Source organism: Eriocheir sinensis, chromosome 30 (genome assembly GCF_024679095.1).
Source record: "Eriocheir sinensis breed Jianghai 21 chromosome 30, ASM2467909v1, whole genome shotgun sequence".
Taxonomy (NCBI): Eukaryota; Metazoa; Arthropoda; class Malacostraca; order Decapoda; family Varunidae; genus Eriocheir; species Eriocheir sinensis.
This window is the reverse complement of record NC_066538.1, coordinates 14,742,141-14,762,099: the sequence shown is the minus strand read 5'-3', so window position 1 is coordinate 14,762,099 and position 19,959 is coordinate 14,742,141. Positions and strand designations below refer to the sequence as shown.

Here is a 19,959-nt window from a genome sequence, read left to right as displayed (position 1 = left end):
TACGTATATATATTAAAGTGCGTCTGCCGAATTTTTACCTACCTACTGAATTTTCTCGCAATAATCTACTGAAATTTCCTCTGCACTATCTGGCAACACTGTCCAGGGTGAGCCTCTCATATCTCACTCTTGGAAGGGGGGGGTGGTATATACCTCTTTGGCCGACTGGTGAAGGAGCGGCTTTCCCGTCTCGCTGGTCGCGGGTTCGATCCCCGGCGCCGGCAAAACCTTTGATTCCTTGTCTGGATCAATTTCTCGTGTGTTTCGTTACACGCTGAATTGTGTTGGAGTAAAGAAAAAATTCTGGTATTTTATTCATCACCGCTGATTATTTATAATAAAGATCAGTGTTCCTCATGCACACGACTTATTTCTGCGAGGAGGTATTTCTCGCAACACCGCTGTGCCAGCCGCCTCCTACTTCAACCTGTCCTTTCATGCACTCAGTGCAAAATTGCCAGATCGTCGTACTCACCAGCAGGAATGTGCTTGAGGCAAAGCAAGTATAGAGACTCGATCTATACTTGCCTTGGCTTGAGGCTCTGAAAGAAAAAGGCCTAGAAGGGGGGCGTGAATGGTATAAATTCTTGAGGGGTGAGAATGTGACTGACTGAAAACGTGGAGTGCCTGAAAGTAAATGGTGAGGATATCAGGGACACAGATAGAATGAAAGAGTGTATAAAAGGTTTCTGGGAAGAGATTGGAGGGGTGGGTGAAGTTTTTGAGGTGAGAAAGGGATGTGTAACGCTTGAGAGGAAGGATGCGGATGAGCTGAATGAGAGAATTAGCAGAGAGGGAGTCGAGGTATGTTTGAAGAAGCAGAAGAATTGCAAGGCAGCAGGGCTGGATGAGATCCCGTATGAATTGTATAAGAATGGAGGTGAGGTGGTGATAGACAGGATGACTGAGCTGTTCAACTGTGTATGGGAGAATATGAGAGAGTGCTTCGATCGGGAATGGAACGAATGCAGATCGTGACTGATACACAATTAAGGGAGAACATAAGAGTAAGAAAGAGCTGAAGAATTATAGGCCGATAGCCCTGGCGAATACGGTGGGAAAGATTTTCTCTGCTGTGTTGAATGAAAGTGGATTGAAAGAGAGTGCTGGGTGAGGAGCAGAATGGTTTTCGCACAGACAGGAGGGCAGAGGACAATTAATATGTATGTGGTAAATGAGATGATAGAGAGGAAACAGAGGAATGGAAGTCCGTTGTATCTTGGGTTTCTTGATATTGAGAAAGCGTATCGAGTAAACAGGCAATAACACGTGGCAAAAGATTTCATTACGAAGTCATTAATTCATTAAAATTTTCAATGCCCTAACTACTAGTTTTTTTTTATTCGTTTATGGGAAAAAAAAACACTCGTTACCTGTTTCCATATTTCGTACAAAACAACTGTTTTTCGCATTATTTGACTGTTTCATCCTTTATATAGTATGTATATGTGTTTGCTTGCAAAGTAATTTTTCAGTGGATTGGGAAATAGCAAATGTTGGTTATCACTAAAATAAATTAGGAAAATGTATGTTCGTTTGATATATTTCTCATGGTTACCCATTAATATTAGTAGTTTTCTGTTTTACAACCTTAAAGAAAACGGAACGAAATTGCTGCCTTTGTCAGTCGTCCAAAGATTTCAGTGTGGTTAACACTGTGACTCACTCAACTCATTCACAATTGCAGTTCTCAAAATGGTGACGTGTGGGGTTTGGATTTTATATACGCGTAGCCTACTAGTTTGTTAGTGATTGATTGATAGTTTTTAGTTAAATGTTCTTTAGTAACTCATCAAACTGATTCCTTTTCTGTTTCAAATCTTAGATTTAGAATATGGATAATTATTTTAATGGGTAACCATGAGAAATATATAAAACGAACATACTTTATCCTCATTTATTTTAGTGATAACCAACATTTGCTATTTCCCAATCCACTGAAAAATTACTTTGCAAGCAAACACATGTCATACATACTATATAAAGGATGTAACAGTCGAATAACGCGAAAAACTGTATTGTACGATATATGGAGACAGATAACGAGTGTTTCTTTCTCATAAACGAATAAATAACTAGTAGTTAGGGCATTGAAAATTTCAGTAAATTGATAACTTCGTAATGAAATGTTTTACCACGTGCTGCTGCCACTCAGCGACCACTGATGCCGAATTTTTACATATATGCCTCGGCCCGAGGGAATCTTAAGATGGCGGCTGCGGGCCAGGGTAGAACAGAGAAAGCCAATCCAGTTATAATAGAGATCAGTGTTTGTAACAGATTACTCTTCATTAATAAGAGAAAATGAACATAGTGAACTTTTCTGACTCCAATCGAATAAACATTGCATAAAGAAAAATAAATACTTACGTTCACCACCTCGATGCTCAAAAATTTGTGAGTAGACTTTTTATGTTGCACACACCAATAACAGTAGATGTTGTAAGCTTTCCAATACTGCAATCATAATTTTTATATGACCATAGTTTTTGAGAATATGGAGGAAAACTGAAGCACAGATTGGAAAATGTTTTGTAAGTATATATTTATTCCTATTATTACTTCAAATCTACCCATGTGAGTTGACAATTAGTTTATTTTGAAGGCCTAGCTGACCTGGACCTGTCATTAATCAAACTATGACGCAATTCTGTCAAAAACTTTATTTTTTGGCGAATTTTTAAAAGTTTGTTGATGTAATTCGTGACAAAGGCCGAGTTGTAGACAATTATATTTTGAAGCGATGCACGTACGTCACGGTGCATGAGAAGGTTAAGACCAAGGATTCTATAGTATATCTTCTCTAGACTCCTTGGTTAAGACCATCTTAAGCACAAAACAAAGAAATGGTACAGATCTCCTTCCCCCACCACCCCAAACACATAACGGCTACAAACATCCATCCATTAAGCCACCATCCTACAATTCTCTCTCTCTCTCTCTCTCTCTCTCTCTCTCTCTCCCTCTCTCTGTAATGCCCAGTGGTTACAGTAATGCCTGTCAGAGCTGAGGAGGCTAACACATTTCACACATGGTTACAACCTGATCATAGACATTTATTAAGGAATGACTTACAGGAAAATGTAAAATTGTTGTTCTAATACATTTCCTTAGTTTCATCAGGTGGTTCCTATGCCAATTTTTATCTACAAAAGTAAAAACATCGCGCTGAACCAAATTCGTGGAGTTTAAACTCGCATAAAATAATACGTACCTGTAATTATAAACGTGGAAATCATCAAACAACAAAAAAAGTGAAGGGAAGGCCGGTGGACAGCACGAATCGCTGCGCTGATGGTGCAAGAATGCAGCGAGAAATTGAACAATACATTGTATCAAATATTCATGTTAGGTACACAGTTATACTGGATGTTAAAAAAAAATAAATAAATAAACAAATAAAATATTAAGAAAACAACCAGTCACCTTTATAATGTTGTGGTGGTGGTGGTGATGATGTTGTGGTGATGGTAATAATAATAATAACAATAATAATATACAGTTTATTTAGGAATAAGCAGCTCGAGAGCTGAAAATATACATATTATATGGGGAGCTAATTCTAAAATTACAAACTTAAAATCAACTTAAAAGTAAAGTGTCTATGTGATGAGGATTTTCACTACTGTTGGTATTGCACTTTTCTTGTATCTGTCTGTGTGCGCATGTAAAAGGAGCAGCTTGTTGTGGTGTCGGACATTGTGGCAGGGAGAGGGAGCTACCGGGGGGAGCAGAGGAGTTTGGTGGCGAACTGCTGGAGATGTTGGTAAGGGGCCTGAAGGGTGGTGAGGTGCAGGGCGGGGAGGGCCTCCTGGTAGGTGGTGTAGCCGGTCCCCTTTTTTGCACCCGCTCGAGTTGATGGCGTTGAGTGACGTTGAAGGAAGATGACCAAGCTGGGGACGTGTACGTGAGCCGAGGGAGTATGAAGGTGGAGTACACACTCACCAGCTCACGCACTGGTGTCCCCAGTTTCTTCAATCTTTGGAGGAGGTGTAGCCGGTATATGACTGACGTTATGAGTGAGCTGACTTGTTGGCCCCACGTCAGTTTGTTGTCAATGGTGAGGCCGAGAAACTTGACAGACTGAACCACCTGGAGGGGACGGCTGTCTATGGAGACACAGGGAGGGAGGAAGGTGTCTGAGGAGGTGTGGATGTGCATTACTGTAGTCTTGTTGGTGTTGAGGGTGACTTTGTTGTCAGTGGTCCAAGTGTGGAGGAGGTCAAGGAGGAGCTGGAGGTGGCTGTAATCCGGGTTGTCGTTGTTGATGGTGGTGGCGAGGGTGGTGTCGTCCACGTATTTCCACCAAGCACTGGTGTCCATCATGGCGTTGTTTATAAACATCAGGAAGCATCCCATCCTGGTCCCCTGGGGGACTGCACAGGTGAGGTGCTGAGGGGGGGGGAGGTTGCTCCCTGATGTCTCATGACCTGACTCCTGTGGGAGAGGAAGTTAGAGAGCCAGGACACCAGGCTGGGGTGAAGCTGGATGTTAAAGGCTTTGGTGATGACGGTGGTGTGGTGACCGAGGTCGAAGGCTTTCCGGAAGTCTATGAAGGTGAGGGCCACTGAAGTTTTTCTTTTTTCAAGGTTTCTGTAGATATAATCAAGGTTAATGAGGCAGTGAGCGGTGGAGGAGGACTTGATGTTCCCAAACTGCTGTTGGTCCATGAGGGGGGCGAGGTGAGTATAGGCCCATCTAAAGATGAAGCCTTCACAGAACAGGCTGGGGATCGGGGTGATGGCAATGGACCTGTAGTCACTGAGGGACTGAGGTGTGCTTGTTTTCGGGATGGGGGACAGGGGTGGTAGTGGTGGTTACGGTGGTGGTGGTTATGGTAGTGGTGGTGGTGGTGGTGGTTATGGTGGTAGTGGTGGTGGTGCAGGCCTACACTTACAACACCTCACCACAGTCCACAGTCACCTCCGCAATGTTGCTGTGATGGTGGTGGTGGTGCACACCATTACCTTCACAAACGGCACCACAGTCTACCACAGTCACTTCCTCAATGTTGCTGTGATGGAGGTCGTGGTGGTGGTAGTGGTGGTGGTGCAGGCCATTACCCTCACAACACCACACCACAGTCCACCACAGTCACCTCCTTAATGTTGCCAAGCTGGGCTGCCTCAATCAGCACGGGCAGTCCTTCCACCACCTCACCAAAGACACAAGGCGACACACGGCCTATCTTTGTGAAGATGGCAAACAAACCTCTCATTCGGGTATCGTCTTGCACCCTCATCCCACTCACATCCCCCGGCTGACCTGACCTCCGGTACTCACCATAATTCTGGTCTGGCAGATGCATGGATGAGCCCATCCCATCATTTTTCTTATAGCCCCCGGCAATCACACACTCTCCTGGCCCCCCCTTCCTCACCCCCCCTAGCAAGCAGGTGTTGCGGTAGGAGTGGCCACACTGCCCCGTGCACAGCAACAGAACACATCTGCCCAGCGCGGTGTTGGGGTTCAGACGGATTTGGACCCGCCGTGTTACGCTGCCCGGCATGGACAGGTCCAGGAACACAGTGCAGGGGGGGTAGGACGGCACGACCTCACTCACCTGTAAACACATAACACAACAGGTGATGTAGCATGTACACACACACACACACACACACACACACACACACACACACACACACACACATGTAGTGCAGCGACGGCCTGATGAATGAGCCTCCCATAACCCACTTAACCAGTGGGTTATGGGAGGCTCGTTCATCAGGCCACACACACACACAAATCGATAAACTGAAAATGGATGAAACCACACATGAGGACCCAGTAGAGATGGCAGAGGTGATGAATAACAGCTTCCATAGTTTTCACAAAAGAAGAATTTGTACAACCCCCGGGCCAGGAAAGAGGAAGGGTTATGCAAGAAATACAGGAGGTCAAGGAAAGTTTGGACAAGCTGGATGTGAGAAAGGCAACAGGGCCGGATGGAGTATCAGGGTGGATCTTGAAAGAATGTAGTGAGCAACTTGCAGAGAAACTGCACTCCATAATGAGTGCCTCCCTGAGTGAAGGAAAGGTACCGCAAGACTGGAAGAGAGCAAACATAGTACCGATTTTTAAGGGAGGCAAGAAAGAGGACAAATTAAATTACAGACCGGTATCACTCACTAGTGTGGTTGCGAAGATATGTGAGAGACTGGTTAAAAACAGGTGGTTGTATTTCTTAGAAAGTGAGAAAATTATCTTGGATTGCTAGTTTGGATTCAGGAGAGGGAGATCTTGCGTCACCAACTTGTTGTGTTACTACTCAAGGGTGACAGATTTAATACAGGGGAGAGGAGGCTGGGCAGATGGAGTGTACCTGAATTTGAAAAAAGCATTTGACAAAGTACTGCACAGAAGACTAATTTGGAAGATTAAAAATATGGGTAGAGTGGGTGATGGACTGATTAACCCTTTCCATCTGTGACGCAGACGTCAAGGCCACAGTACGGAAAAGGTCAAGAGGAAATAGAAGAGGATTAATCCTCTTCTAAACCTCTCAATCCTCCTCTAAATTCCTCTTATTCCTCTTCCATTTCCTCTTAAGAGGTTTAGAAGAGGAATAAGAGGAAATGGAAGAGGATTAAGAGGTTTAGAAGAGGACTAACCCTTTCCATACGGTGATGCCGATCGCCAAGGCGTCGGCGCCGCCGAGTGAAGGGGTTAAGTGGCTGGAGGACTTCCCAACTAACAGGAAATGGGGACGATAATCGGAGACAAGGTTTCCAACTGGTGCCCTGTGATGAATGGAGTCCCACAGGGTTCGGTATTGGCACCAATAATGTTTGCTGTTTATATAAATGATATGGTGGACAGAGTGTCCAGCTATGTGAGTTTGCTTGCAGATGATGCAAAACTATCGAGACGAGTGAATAATGTGAAAGACTGTCAGGCATTGCAAAGGGACCTGGATAGAATATGGGAGTGGAGTGGTACATGGCAGATGGAGTTCAACCTTGGGAAATGTAAAAAAATGGAGTTTGGTAGGAGTGGCAGAAGATGTGAATATGATTATAAGATGGAAAGCGAGATAATATGCAAAGGAGTGGAGGAAAAAGATTTGGGAGTGACTCTCAGAGAACTTGTCATCAGACAAACACATCAACAGGATAACGGGACAAACTCTGAATTTGCTGAGGAACATAAGGACGGCATTTGTATACTTGGATGGGGAGATGATGAAGAAAATAATAGTCACAATGATAAGGCCAAGGTTAGAGTATGCAGCAGTGGTCTGGTCTCCTCACGAAAAGAAGAACATAAGGAAGCTGGAAAGAGTGCAGAGAGTGGCAACAAAGATGGTACCAGAACTTTGAGATCAAACTTATGAAGAGACTCAATAGCATGGGGCTCACAACCCTGGAGAGAAGAAGAGAAAGAGATCTGATAGCGGTGTACAGGCTGGCGAGCGGAGTGGAGCATTTGGACAGAGAGGACCTGTGAGTGTGGAACGAGAGAGAAACAAGAGGACATGGAAAGAAGTTGAGGGCGACCACATGCAGGAGAGATGTGAAAAAGTTTAGCTTCCCAAACAGAAGCATTGAGCGATGGAATAGACTAAAGGACGAGGTGGTTTGTGCAAGAAACATTCATCATTTTAAGGAAACGTTGGATAAGAGTGGATATGGAGACGGGACAGCGCGAGCGTAGCTCTTTTCCCGTATGTCACAGCTAGGAAAACACAACTAGGTAAATACACCACATGGAACATAAAGGTAAAAAATAAAAAAATAAAAATAAAACAGGGGGAAAAACAACAAAACTAAGGAAAAGCAACAAAGATGGAAATTTTAGTAGCAGAAAATGTCAACCTATGGGAGGTTCTAGAATAGCAGAGGAAGGAAAACCAGGAAAAAGCTGTGAACTACCACATTTGACGGCTTATATGACGCACTTTTTTCCATAGCTGGGCGTTATCGCGATACTTTATCATAGATAACAAAATCGGGTTATCGGCCATCCACTACTTATTTAAATATATATCGGTATCTTCGTTACTTTTGTAACCAAACTAGCGATAATCAATACTTTTTTTCCGCCTCTCAGAAAAAAAAAAAAATAAAAATAAAAACATCGTCTCCCTACTGCGCATGCGTGGCCCGGGCGCCCGGTGTTGTATGAAAAAACTTCGGGGTATGAAATATCTTTGGTGAAGAGATTTCATACTTAGGTCATCATCATTAAAACACAAGGTTATTTTTTTATGTTACTCAAAAATCAATATATCAAAGAGAAAAATCATTAAACTTTGCCCAAAAAATGATTATTCATTGACTCAAATTTGATATTTCATATTCGTTTGTGAGCATGCCATGGCACTAAAGGCACCCGGTGTTGTGTTATTTGGTGTTCCATCGTCAAAAGTTGGCGCTTTTGTTTACAAACACTGGTCTCTTGTGAACTGCGCATGTTCAGACCAGTAAGCGTAGCCCTGTACAGTCTCACAAAGCTTTTCAACACATTAAGAGTTGCTGGAAGGCTGAATCAGACATACAGTACCCCCATCCTCGCTGTTTCTAGAGCAACACTCTGTACATATAAATACAACTCGTACAGAGTGTCGTTCTAGAAACAGCGGGGATGGTGGTGGTGGTACTGTATGTAGGATTAAGCCTTTCAGCAACTCTTAATTATAGTTAAAAAGCTTTGTGAGAGTGTACAGGTCTACGCTTGCTGGTCTGAGCATGCACAGTTCACGAGAGAGCAGTGTTTGTAAACGAAAGCGCCAGCTTTTGATGGTGGGGACGCCAAATAACACAACACAGGTTGAGGCGTTTCTAGTATTACCGTCCATAGGTACGTGTCAACATGTCGTTTTCAGGTTTTGTAAGTTTTCTAAAATACAGATAATGAAAATTTGAATTCATCCATGTTTTTCTATTTGAAATATCAATATAGTATCGTTCTCGCCTATCGGACTTATTGCTAGGTAGTATCGGAATTATGGATTTATATCGGGTATCGGTTATCGCCTATATTTGTGTCTCTAGTTAACGAATATCGGTTATCACCTATAAGGTTTTTCATTATCAGTTATCGGTTATCGGGAATAAGGTTTTCTGCTATTGTGCCCAGCTATGCTTTTCCCCCAAAAAATGTCCTTGAAAATCACCCAGCATCTTATAAGGTCAAGGTTCAACTTTTGGTTACTGGCTATTGAAGTGTTGGTGCAGCGGTGGCGCTTAAATTAAACTGCAAACCTCTCAGCAAACGTAAACAAGGTGGCGATTGCTTTTACACCAACAACAGCAACTCTTTTCTAAAGTAGCAATGTAGTATAACATTAGTACTTACAGCTACTTCAAATAAATGACATCAGTCAGAAAGAAAATTAAGTGACAACACTTAACCATGCTTGTACCTAAGCAAACCAGCAGATGGCTGTACACCAAACCAGACCACACACACGACACACTACATTTCCTTAGGAGCCAGGGATCATTGAGGTAAGACAGACCTTCTTCATAAAACTGTTAAACTTTGTTTGATTGACAAACAATATATAGTAGTGGGCCTTTTTTTCCTAAACATTTGATATTGTCCTTTAGCTGCTGGAAAAAATCAGTGCACAAGTATCGGTATCGGTATTGGTATCGGTCAAATATTGGGGTATCGGTATTGGTATCGGTCAAATATTGGGGTATCGGAATTGGTATTGGTATCGGTCAAATATTGGGGTATCGGTATCGGTATTGGTATCGGTCAAATATTGGATAATATTGATGAGATAATGAGAAGATAGGTTATTAATACAATTCAATATTTATAAGTGCCTGTTTCTACATTTTGCGCTTGTCTTTTAACATTCTTACTTTCCATACATGTTCAACAAACATTGAAGCACATTCAAATTTGAAATTTCACACTTCCTTATCTTGTAAAAATGTAATAGAATATTACAACAACTAGAATTATGATGTAGAATAATAATAAAAAAAATGTGATGCACAAACTTCATACCCGTTACCCCTCTGACATTGTCGCTGTCTCCGCCATATTTGTTTACATCTCAAAGCAGTGCCCTCGAGTCTCTGAGACGGACCAATTCTGGTAGGTCCCAGCAAATATTAAGGGTTTTAAACGTAAAGTATTGGGATTTAATAAGGACCTGAATGCATGTGAAATTTTAAAAATGACCTGATAGTGGGGAGGACCACGAATGTCAGGCGAAAAATCTTCACCTGACACTCATAGCTCAAACCCGTTTATTATATTCTTTTTTCAAATGCCTGCCAAAATTGGGGGAGGGGGGGGGGGTGTCTTGTAAGCCTATGCATCTTTTAAGCCATCAAATATGGTAGGTATTTAAAGTTTTGAAAACAAAGGTTGCACTGGATGCAGCAGACAAGGTGTGATAACTCCTGGGCCAGTGGAAAAACAAATGTTGACAAGAATGGAGAGGCAAAGAGTACTGGCTGAGGACGTGGCATGCAGTCTTGGAGGGTGACCCCCTGGCACAGGAAGAGAAGAGACTCTTGGCTTGGGAAGACTTGTGGAGGAAGGCACGAGGCCACTGAGAGTTAAGCTTCAGACACAGATCATGGTGAATGATATAGTGGACACTAGTTTTACCATTATGACTAAATGACATGATTAATTACAATTGAATGATATGACTAAATGATGGACACTATTCTTATTATGATTACCATTACTGTTGTTCTGCAGAGCTGAAAGAAGCCTTCTGGGTCATGCTGGGACTGCTTAGCTGCCCTAACCTTGTGTGTGTACTGTACTGTCACTGCTGACAGCACATTCCTTCCTGCACACTGTACAGCATGCACCTACTGACCTAGTGACCTGCATGTTTCCTGTACTGTCAAGCTGACAGCATGTACTCCCTGCCCTACAGTGACCTGCATGTTTATTGTACTGTCAAGCTGACAGCATGTACTCCCTGCCCTACAGTGACCTGCATGTTTATTGTACTGTCAAGCTGACAGCATGTACTCCCTGCCCTACAGTGACCTGCATGTTTGCTGTACTGTCAAGCTGACAGCATGTACTCCCTGCCCTACAGTGACCTGCATGTTTCCTGTACTGTCAAGCTGACAGCATGTACTCCCTGCCCTACAGTGACCTGCATGTTTATTGTACTGTCAAGCTGACAGCATGTACTACCTGACCTAAAGTGACCTGCATGTTTAATGTACTGTCAAGCTGACAGCATGTACTCCCTGCCCTACAGTGACCTGCATGTTTCCTGTACTGTCAAGCTGACAGCATGTACTCCCTGCCCTACAGTGACCTGCATGTTTATTGTACTGTCAAGCTGACAGCATGTACTCCCTGCCCTACAGTGACCTGCATGTTTATTGTACTGTCAAGCTGACAGCATGTACTCCCTGCCCTACAGTGACCTGCATGTTTATTGTACTGTCAAGCTGACAGCATGTACTCCCTGCCCTACAGTGATCTGCATGTTTCCTGTACTGTCAAGCTGACAGCATGTACTCCCTGCCCTACAGTGACCTGCATGTTTCCTGTACTGTCAAGCTGACAGCATGTACTCCCTGCCCTACAGTGACCTGCATGTTTCCTGTACTGTCAAGCTGACAGCATGTACTCCCTGCCCTACAGTGACCTGCATGTTTCCTGTACTGTCAAGCTGACAGCATGTACTCCCTGCCCCTACAGTGACCTGCATGTTTCCTGTACTGTCAAGCTGACAGCATGTACTCCCTGCCCTACAGTGACCTGCATGTTTATTGTACTGTCAAGCTGACAGCATGTACTCCCTGCCCTACAGTGACCTGCATGTTTCCTGTACTGTCAAGCTGACAGCATGTACTCCCTGCCCTACAGTGACCTGCATGTTTATTGTACTGTCAAGCTGACAGCATGTACTCCCTGCCCTACAGTGACCTGCATGTTTATTGTACTGTCAAGCTGACAGCATGTACTCCCTGCCCTACAGTGACCTGCATGTTTATTGTACTGTCAAGCTGACAGCATGTACTCCCTGCCCTACAGTGACCTGCATGTTTATTGTACTGTCAAGCTGACAGCATGTACTCCCTGCCCTACAGTGACCTGCATGTTTCCTGTACTGTCAAGCTGACAGCATGTACTCCCTGCCCTACAGTGACCTGCATGTTTAATGTACTGTCAAGCTGACAGCATGTACTCCCTGCCCTACAGTGACCTGCATGTTTAATGTACTGTCAAGCTGACAGCATGTACTCCCTGCCCTGCAGTGACCTGCATGTTTATTGTACTGTCAAGCTGACAGCATGTACTCCCTACCCTACAGTGACCTGCATGTTTATTGTACTGTCAAGCTGACAGCATGTACTCCCTGCCCTACAGTGACCTGCATGTTTCCTGTACTGTCAAGCTGACAGCATGTACTCCCTGCCCTACAGTGACCTGCATGTTTCCTGTACTGTCAAGCTGACAGCATGTACTCCCTGCCCTACAGTGACCTGCATGTTTCCTGTACTGTCAAGCTGACAGCATGTGCTCCCTGCCCTACAGTGACCTGCATGTTTCCTGTACTGTCAAGCTGACAGCATGTACTCCCTGCCCTACAGTGACCTGCATGTTTATTGTACTGTCAAGCTGACAGCATGTGCTCCCTGCCCTACAGTGACCTGCATGTTTCCTGTACTGTCAAGCTGACAGCATGTACTCCCTGCCCTACAGTGACCTGCATGTTTCCTGTACTGTCAAGCTGACAGCATGTGCTCCCTGCCCTACAGTGACCTGCATGTTTATTGTACAGTCGCGATATGAAGTGATGTCGCCGCGTACGTTTATTTTCGATCACGCAAGTATTGTTATATATTTTCAAGAGTACCATTATTTTCCTGTATCTTCATCATAACTTAACTAAATATATTTTACAAGCTAGAAAAAAATAGAAAAGAAATATTCAGTGATGTCTTACGAAGAGTTGTCGAAATATTTTGACACAAAATGTTTTCGTTCAGCAAGGAACAAGTCAAATGAAGTCCAAATATCGACATATTACTCAAACAAAGTAAAATAATCTTTTCATGATCATTGTTGACAACAATAAATCTAACATATGCACAATATATAGGACATGCATAATTAGTCGATATCCTTAACTAGGATGGCGTAATTTATTTAATTTATACTCTCGTTTGATGATGACGTCATCGCCCGCGCACCATTTTACTATACCTATTATTCAGCCCTGACTCTCTTTGCCTTTCGGGGTCAACATAACGATAACAAAAGCCTACCGTGGACTTCCAATGCATGACAGTGAACAAGGGAAGATGCCCACAGCCTATAACTACCGAGGGATAGTCGGAGATGGAAAAATAAGAATAAATAGCTTCAGAATAGTCATGTTTTGTAACTCCAAGCTCACTCTTTGCCGCCAATTGCAAGCATCATTGCCTTTCTTGGTCAATATATCGATGACAAAAGCTTCATGTAGACTTCTAATCCTTGGAGGTGATCAACAGAACATGTCCACAGCTTATAAGTGCCATAGAATAATCGAGGAAGGTGGGGAAATAAGAATATATGGCTTTGAAATGGAGGTGGTGGTCGTGGTTACGGGCGGGTAATCGCAGCGTTGCCAAACATTAGGCTATGGTCGAGTGTTCGTAGAGGCGTCCGGAATTTTGATAGTTCAGATATGGCAACCCTACCTATGAAAGCATTCTTCATTCATCATCGTTACTGAGCAATGTTACTATGTATTTCAGTGCCCATGCTTATGATAAGAAGCCATCATAGTGAATAAAAGGTGTTTAATGTGAAACCTTATTATTTGATCGTTTCTTAATCAATAAAATGCACAGTAATGCCAGTAACTGTCCATTCGCTTTGTGTCATACTGTATTAATAACTGCAGAAGACAGTTCATGGAATGACCCAAAAAAAAAAATAATATATATATATATATATATATATATATATATATATATATATATATATATATATATATATATATATATATATACACAACAGGTAACTCTCGCTTACGAGTTTGGTTCTGTACGTTTTTGAAATAACGCGGTCCAAAATCCCCCAAAAATTTATTTACACGTTTTCCACTTATATGCGATATTTTATGGAGTGGCCACCAGATGTCTCACGCAACTGGACTCACATAGCGCCACACAGCAGAGCTCAGTTCTTCCCGCGCGCCACTTGAACAACAATACAGTACCCACGCTGCCACGCTACTCAACAATAGGGGTGGGCAGTTACCGGTACTAACGGTACTAGCTATATGGTACAGTACCAGTATCAGACTGCTTGGTACCGGTACCAATACTAGCTAGCCACTCATGGTGTCCCTCATTTCTTCCTCACACGAGTGTGTCTGAGACTGAGTGCCTGAGTGGATATCTCGGTGATATGGATATTCTCTCTCTCTCTCTCTCTCTCTCTCTCTCTCTCTCTCTCTCTCTCTCTCTCTCTCTCTCCACTGAATGAAGTGAATAAGCATATTATTCCCACCATCACTCGTAGGTTATGACAGATAACTAGGCAAGACACAATTCACACGTTTCTGGTGACACGCGCCATGCAGCTGTTTGTTGTATGGGTTTGGTTGTGTGGTTTGTAAACAATGCAAATGGCGGCCGGGCTGGTATTGCGCGAAATATCTCCTCGTACAAGACTCATGATGTACAGTTTCTGATATCATATTTACCCCATTATTCTCACTAATATTAATAATTAATAATGAATACATGGATATTTTTTTCCAATATGATTTTTTATGTAGCTTGTACTGCTCCTTAGTCATACAATCAAGCCACCTGTGACATCAAGATCATACAAATGGCGCCCAACGGAAAAACGGGATAACAGCAAGGCATGGGCAATCCTCCATCGATTTCAATTTTGTATAGTAGTTATTAGATCGCCCTGTATTCTATGGTAACATATTATAAGACAGCTACGGACTATGAAGGATTATATACAATGATAAAGGAAAGTTTGCCGTTGTTATTGGATAAGACAAAAAAACAGACCCTTAAAAACACCCTAAAGAAGAAAAATATCATTAAAAATCTGTACATTCGGCGTACAAGGCGCAGGGCTAAACTTTCAGGCATTTTTTTTTTTAGAAAAAGGTGTGCGCTATACGCTGAAAAATACGGTATTTATTTTTCGACAGAAACCTACCTCTTGTTTGATTTACATTGTTTTTGATTCTGTGACCTCTCCAAGAACGCAATACTCGCGTAAATCGAGAGTTACCTGTATATATATATATATATATATATATATATATATATACAGAGCTGGGACTACCGATTGACATTTGGGATCGGTACTACCGGCGGTAGATTACTGCTACCGATACCGATCATTCGGTATTTTGAAGAAACTACCGAATACCGCTACCGATCGCATGATTGGCAGTCAATCGGTATCGGTAGATTGAAAAAGCGGCCTTGGGACTTTTGTTAAGACTTAAGAGCGACCCGGCAAAATGAAACGGACAAGTTTCAACACGTTCGGCGCATCTATGGGAAGCAGTTAGCAGGAAATTCCAGGTATTACTTTGGCGTCATCACGCTTAGCCAATCACCGGCCGTTCTGGGCGTTCTCCAGCCAATCAGAGGCAGCCACGACCTAGCAGATTCTCGCTCCGCCAAAAGTTTTGGCGGGCCCCCCTCTGTTTGGCCTGCGGCGCGATGAGTAGCCTACCCACGCTCTAGCTCCCTCGCTCTCGACAACGTGCTCAGCCTCATCGCCTAGTGTTTTAAGTGGCAGTGTTTTAAGTCCACCACTTGTGACAGCAACATAATCGTTTGTGCTTTTAACTTTTCAAGTGATTTTCCTTTTTAAACTTTATTTTACATTAAAAAGTTTTGATCAAGTCAGTGAACTATTTAATCATATTGTTACGAACCAGAGGTTAGGATATGCTGTGTGTTGAGTGAGTGTTTTGTATGTGGCGTGGCCGGGGCCCGTGTGTAGGAGTGTGAACCCTGTAAGAGGAGGGACGCGGCAGAGTGAGGCTAGTCACGTAAGCCAGTGTCACGTGTGAGGCAGCGTGGGGAGAGGTGAGGTGTGGAGGCAGCGTCTCCTTTGTTTGTCAAATACAACACCTCCCTGCCCAGTTCGCTGCCGCTGAGAGGTTGTTCAGCACCTTGCAACATCCTCCGCCCCAAGAGGTCCTCCCTGACTGCCAGCAACTTTGAGCAGTTGATGATGTTGAAGGGCAACAGCGAGCAGTTCAAGACATTCCTCAAGGAGGACCTCAAGAAGGCCGACACCCGACCTGGAGTAGGAGGCTCAAGACTGCTTCAGTTGTAATTTTTTTGTGTTGGGAAGAAATTTATTTTGTGAAAGTTAATAAATAATGCTGTATTGTCTAGTTTGTTTAAATTTAACTTTTTCAGTTTGATGTTTATTTTTGAGGAGAAATTCATTTATTAAATAAGTTATGTATTTTTGAACTTAAAAAGGTATTAAAAGACTCTAATTTACTTCTATTCTTAAGTTAACGAAATAAGAGAGAAATAACTTAAAAAGTGTGTTATGGGCCTTTAAAAGCATTTTTTATTATATAATTATAGAGTTTTAATCTACCGATACGAATCTATACCGATCGGTAGATTTCTGAAAAATCTACCGATCTACCGATACCGATTGGACGACTGCTTACCGACTACCGATACCGGTGGTAGATTTTTCTACAGAATCCCAGCTCTGTGTATATATATATATATATATATATATATATATATATATATATATATATATATATATATATATATATATATATATATATATATATATATATAGTGCCTAAATCTTAACAACATATAACAACAGTTTTGCAAAGATAAGCACACGACGTGAGCTAAATTATTTCAAGGTTGTCTTCAATACTGAAGGCAACACATGACATTCGCAGTCGCATTTTTTAAAACAAATGAATGTATAATTGTAATTCAGGTACTACTATGTTATTTTACCGTGTTTTACATCACAACGTATTATAGATTATCATTAAAAGGGAACATTATAGCGTAAACAATAAATACACATCATTTCCGTTACCTTCAAATGCTCACGTACGAAACATTTTGAGAGCGGTGACATCACTTCAAATCGCAACTGTACTGTCAAACTAGGGATGTACCGATGTATCGGTATCGGTGGTATCGGTGCATTTTAACCCTTACATTTCGGTGATCGTATATATACGTGCACTACCACACGCCCCACCCGTACGGGGATTATACATATAATCATCACACTCTACACTCCCTACGTTTCATATATACCGCCAGTTCTTGACTCAGAAGAATGGTGGAGGCATCTGGCATCCGTACACACTCTCATTCATCTTCAGCGCGCAGCCTACCAAAGGCCACAGATCATTTTCCACTTTTGTTCGGAATACATCTGTCATGTCTCGTGACGCGTCAAGCAGTTCCTCTGCTCCGGGCGGAAGTAGAGTGCGGGCGAATTAAAGTGACAGTGACTCTGATGACTGCTATGGTAGTGACATTGGCAGAGGAGGGAGGGGCAAGGGGGGGGAGAGAGAGAGAGAGAGAGAGAGAGAGAGAGAGAGAGAGAGAGAGAGAGAGTGTGTGTGTGTGTGAGTGTGTGGGGGTGCTTCCACGCGACGCGTCACGGCCACAAGAAAATGCGCAATATTTTCGGCTGTCATAACTTTTTTATTATTATTAGGAGAGAAGTTTTATTACACCACCATATATACTAGATGAATATACAATTATTGGAAAGAAGAAAGACACCATTTCCACCTCTTTTAAATGCCTACATTTTCCCCGTGCACAGCATCCAGAGATATATATCGCCACCCATACTCTAAGGGTTAAGAGTATCGGTATCGACTGATTTTCTGCCGATACTACCGATACCTGAAGGAGTTTTGTACGTCACATGTCACTCGTTGCAAATAATGTTGTTCAACAGAAATTGGATTTTCTAAATTGTTGAAAAAATATCAGAAAAGTGTAATTATCTAGTATCATGGTACTACATAGTTTGGAATTTCCCACAATTTAATTTTCATCACTTTAAACAATAAGATTCATATCACTTTGATTACAAGTATATAATACTTAATATACAGTATAGCCTTTGCTACCGCGGACGCATATAATACAGGTTTAGTACTACTAGCTTCGGCACGGGATTGGCGGAGCCCCTCCACTCGCCTCATTTGCCTGCCTCAGTCAGTCAGATGGTCGCCCCGCAATGGGGAACGCTGCCAGGGTCTGGGGATTTCTTCACAGCCTTCACAATCTTCATGACTATGGACACTTTTTATCAGGCCAACACTGATTATTTTTTTTTTTTCCTTCCCTTTTATGGTGGAACAACGAGTAGTGGGTCTTTTTTTTCCTTAACATTTGATATTGTCCTTTAGCTGCTGGAATTGTTGTATGAAAAAATCAGTGCACAAGTATCAGTATCGGTATTGGTATCGGTCAAATATTGGGGTATTGGTATTGGTCAAATATTGGGGTATCGGTATTAGTATTGGTCAAATATTGGGGTATCAGTATTGGTATTGGTCAAATATTGGGGTATCGGTATCGGTCAAATATTGGGGTTTCGGTATTGGTATCGGTCAAATATTGGGGTATCGGTATTGGTATCGGTCAAATATTGGGGTATCGGTATTGGTATCAGTCAAATATTGGGGTATCAGTATTGGTATCGGTCAAATATTGGGGTATCAGTATTGGTATCGGTCAAATATTGGGGTATCAGTATCGGTATTGGTATCGGTCAAATATTGGGTATCGGTATTGGTATCGGTTAAATATTGGGGTATCGGTATTGATATCGGTCAAATATTGGGGTATCGGTATTGGTATCGGTTAAATATTGGGGTATCGGTATCGGTATTGGTCAAATATTGGGGTATCGGTATCAGTATTGGTATCGGTCAAATATTGGGGTATCGGTATCAGTCAAATATTGGGGTATCGGTATCGGTCAAATATTGGGGTATTGGTATTGGTATCGGTCAAATATTGGGGTATCGGTATCGGTATTGGTCAAATATTGGAGTATTGGTATCGGTCAAATATTGGGGTATCGATATCGGTATCAGTATCGGTCAAAATTCTGGTATCGGTACATCCCTATGTCAAACTGACAGCATGTACTTCCTGACCTACAGTGACCTGCATGTCAATACTAACATAACAATCCCGCACACTAAACAGCATATACTTCCTCTTTTTTTTAACGTTTTCACCTTTGGTGCCAGTAGGCTCTCTTGTTAGGGCCTGATGGTCGGCCCCAGCCCGTTGTGGCGTAGGCATGTGTTTATAGTGGCGCCATCTTTTCTTGGCTCATGATGCCGCCAAGAGCTCACTCTTAACTCACTTTGATAGTTCTTTTAAGTTCTTCTAGGATCCGGGTTGATAGGCAGTCTTCAGGACAGCATGTGGGTAGTCTTAGGCCACTCGGCAGTGACGTCCCAGGTGGTAGTGGCAGATTCGAACCAACGTCATCCATGATGAGGAGAATGCGGGACCCTCATGCTAACCACTCAACCACTGACTCCCCAAATAAGCCTTCTGCACACCAAGCACCATGTAAAAATTCCTGACCTGCATGTCACTGTTAACCATAGCTGGGCACGATAACAGAAAACCTTATTCCCGATAACCGATAACTGATAATGGAGAACCATAACGGTGATAACCGATATTCGTTAACTGGAGACACAAATATAGGCGATGACCGATAACCAATACCCGATATAAATCCACAATTCCGATACTAGCTAGCGATAAGTCCGATAGGCGAAAACGATACTATATTGATATTTCAAATAAAAAAAACAAAGATTAATTAAAATTTTCATCATCTGTATTTTATAAAACTTACAAAACCTGAAAACCACACGATGACACGTACCTATGGACGGTAATACTAGAAACGCCTGAACCGGTGTTGTGTTATTTGGCTTCCCCACCGTCAAAAGCTGGTGCTTTTGTTTACAAACACTGGTCT

At 42.5% G+C, this 19,959-nt stretch overlaps 1 protein-coding gene across 1 annotated transcript in view; it reads right to left on the bottom strand.

The window, feature by feature from the left end:
• Window positions 1-5,058: 5,058 nt before the first annotated feature.
• Window positions 5,059-19,959, bottom strand: part of LOC127005619 (retinitis pigmentosa 1-like 1 protein) — a 38,872-nt gene continuing 23,971 nt past the window's right edge. Inside the window, exon 5 of the mRNA XM_050874598.1 lies at window positions 5,059-5,563. Within this exon, the coding sequence (XP_050730555.1) occupies window positions 5,066-5,563 (498 nt within the window). The 3' untranslated portion in view covers window positions 5,059-5,065. The remainder of the gene's footprint in view (window positions 5,564-19,959) is intronic.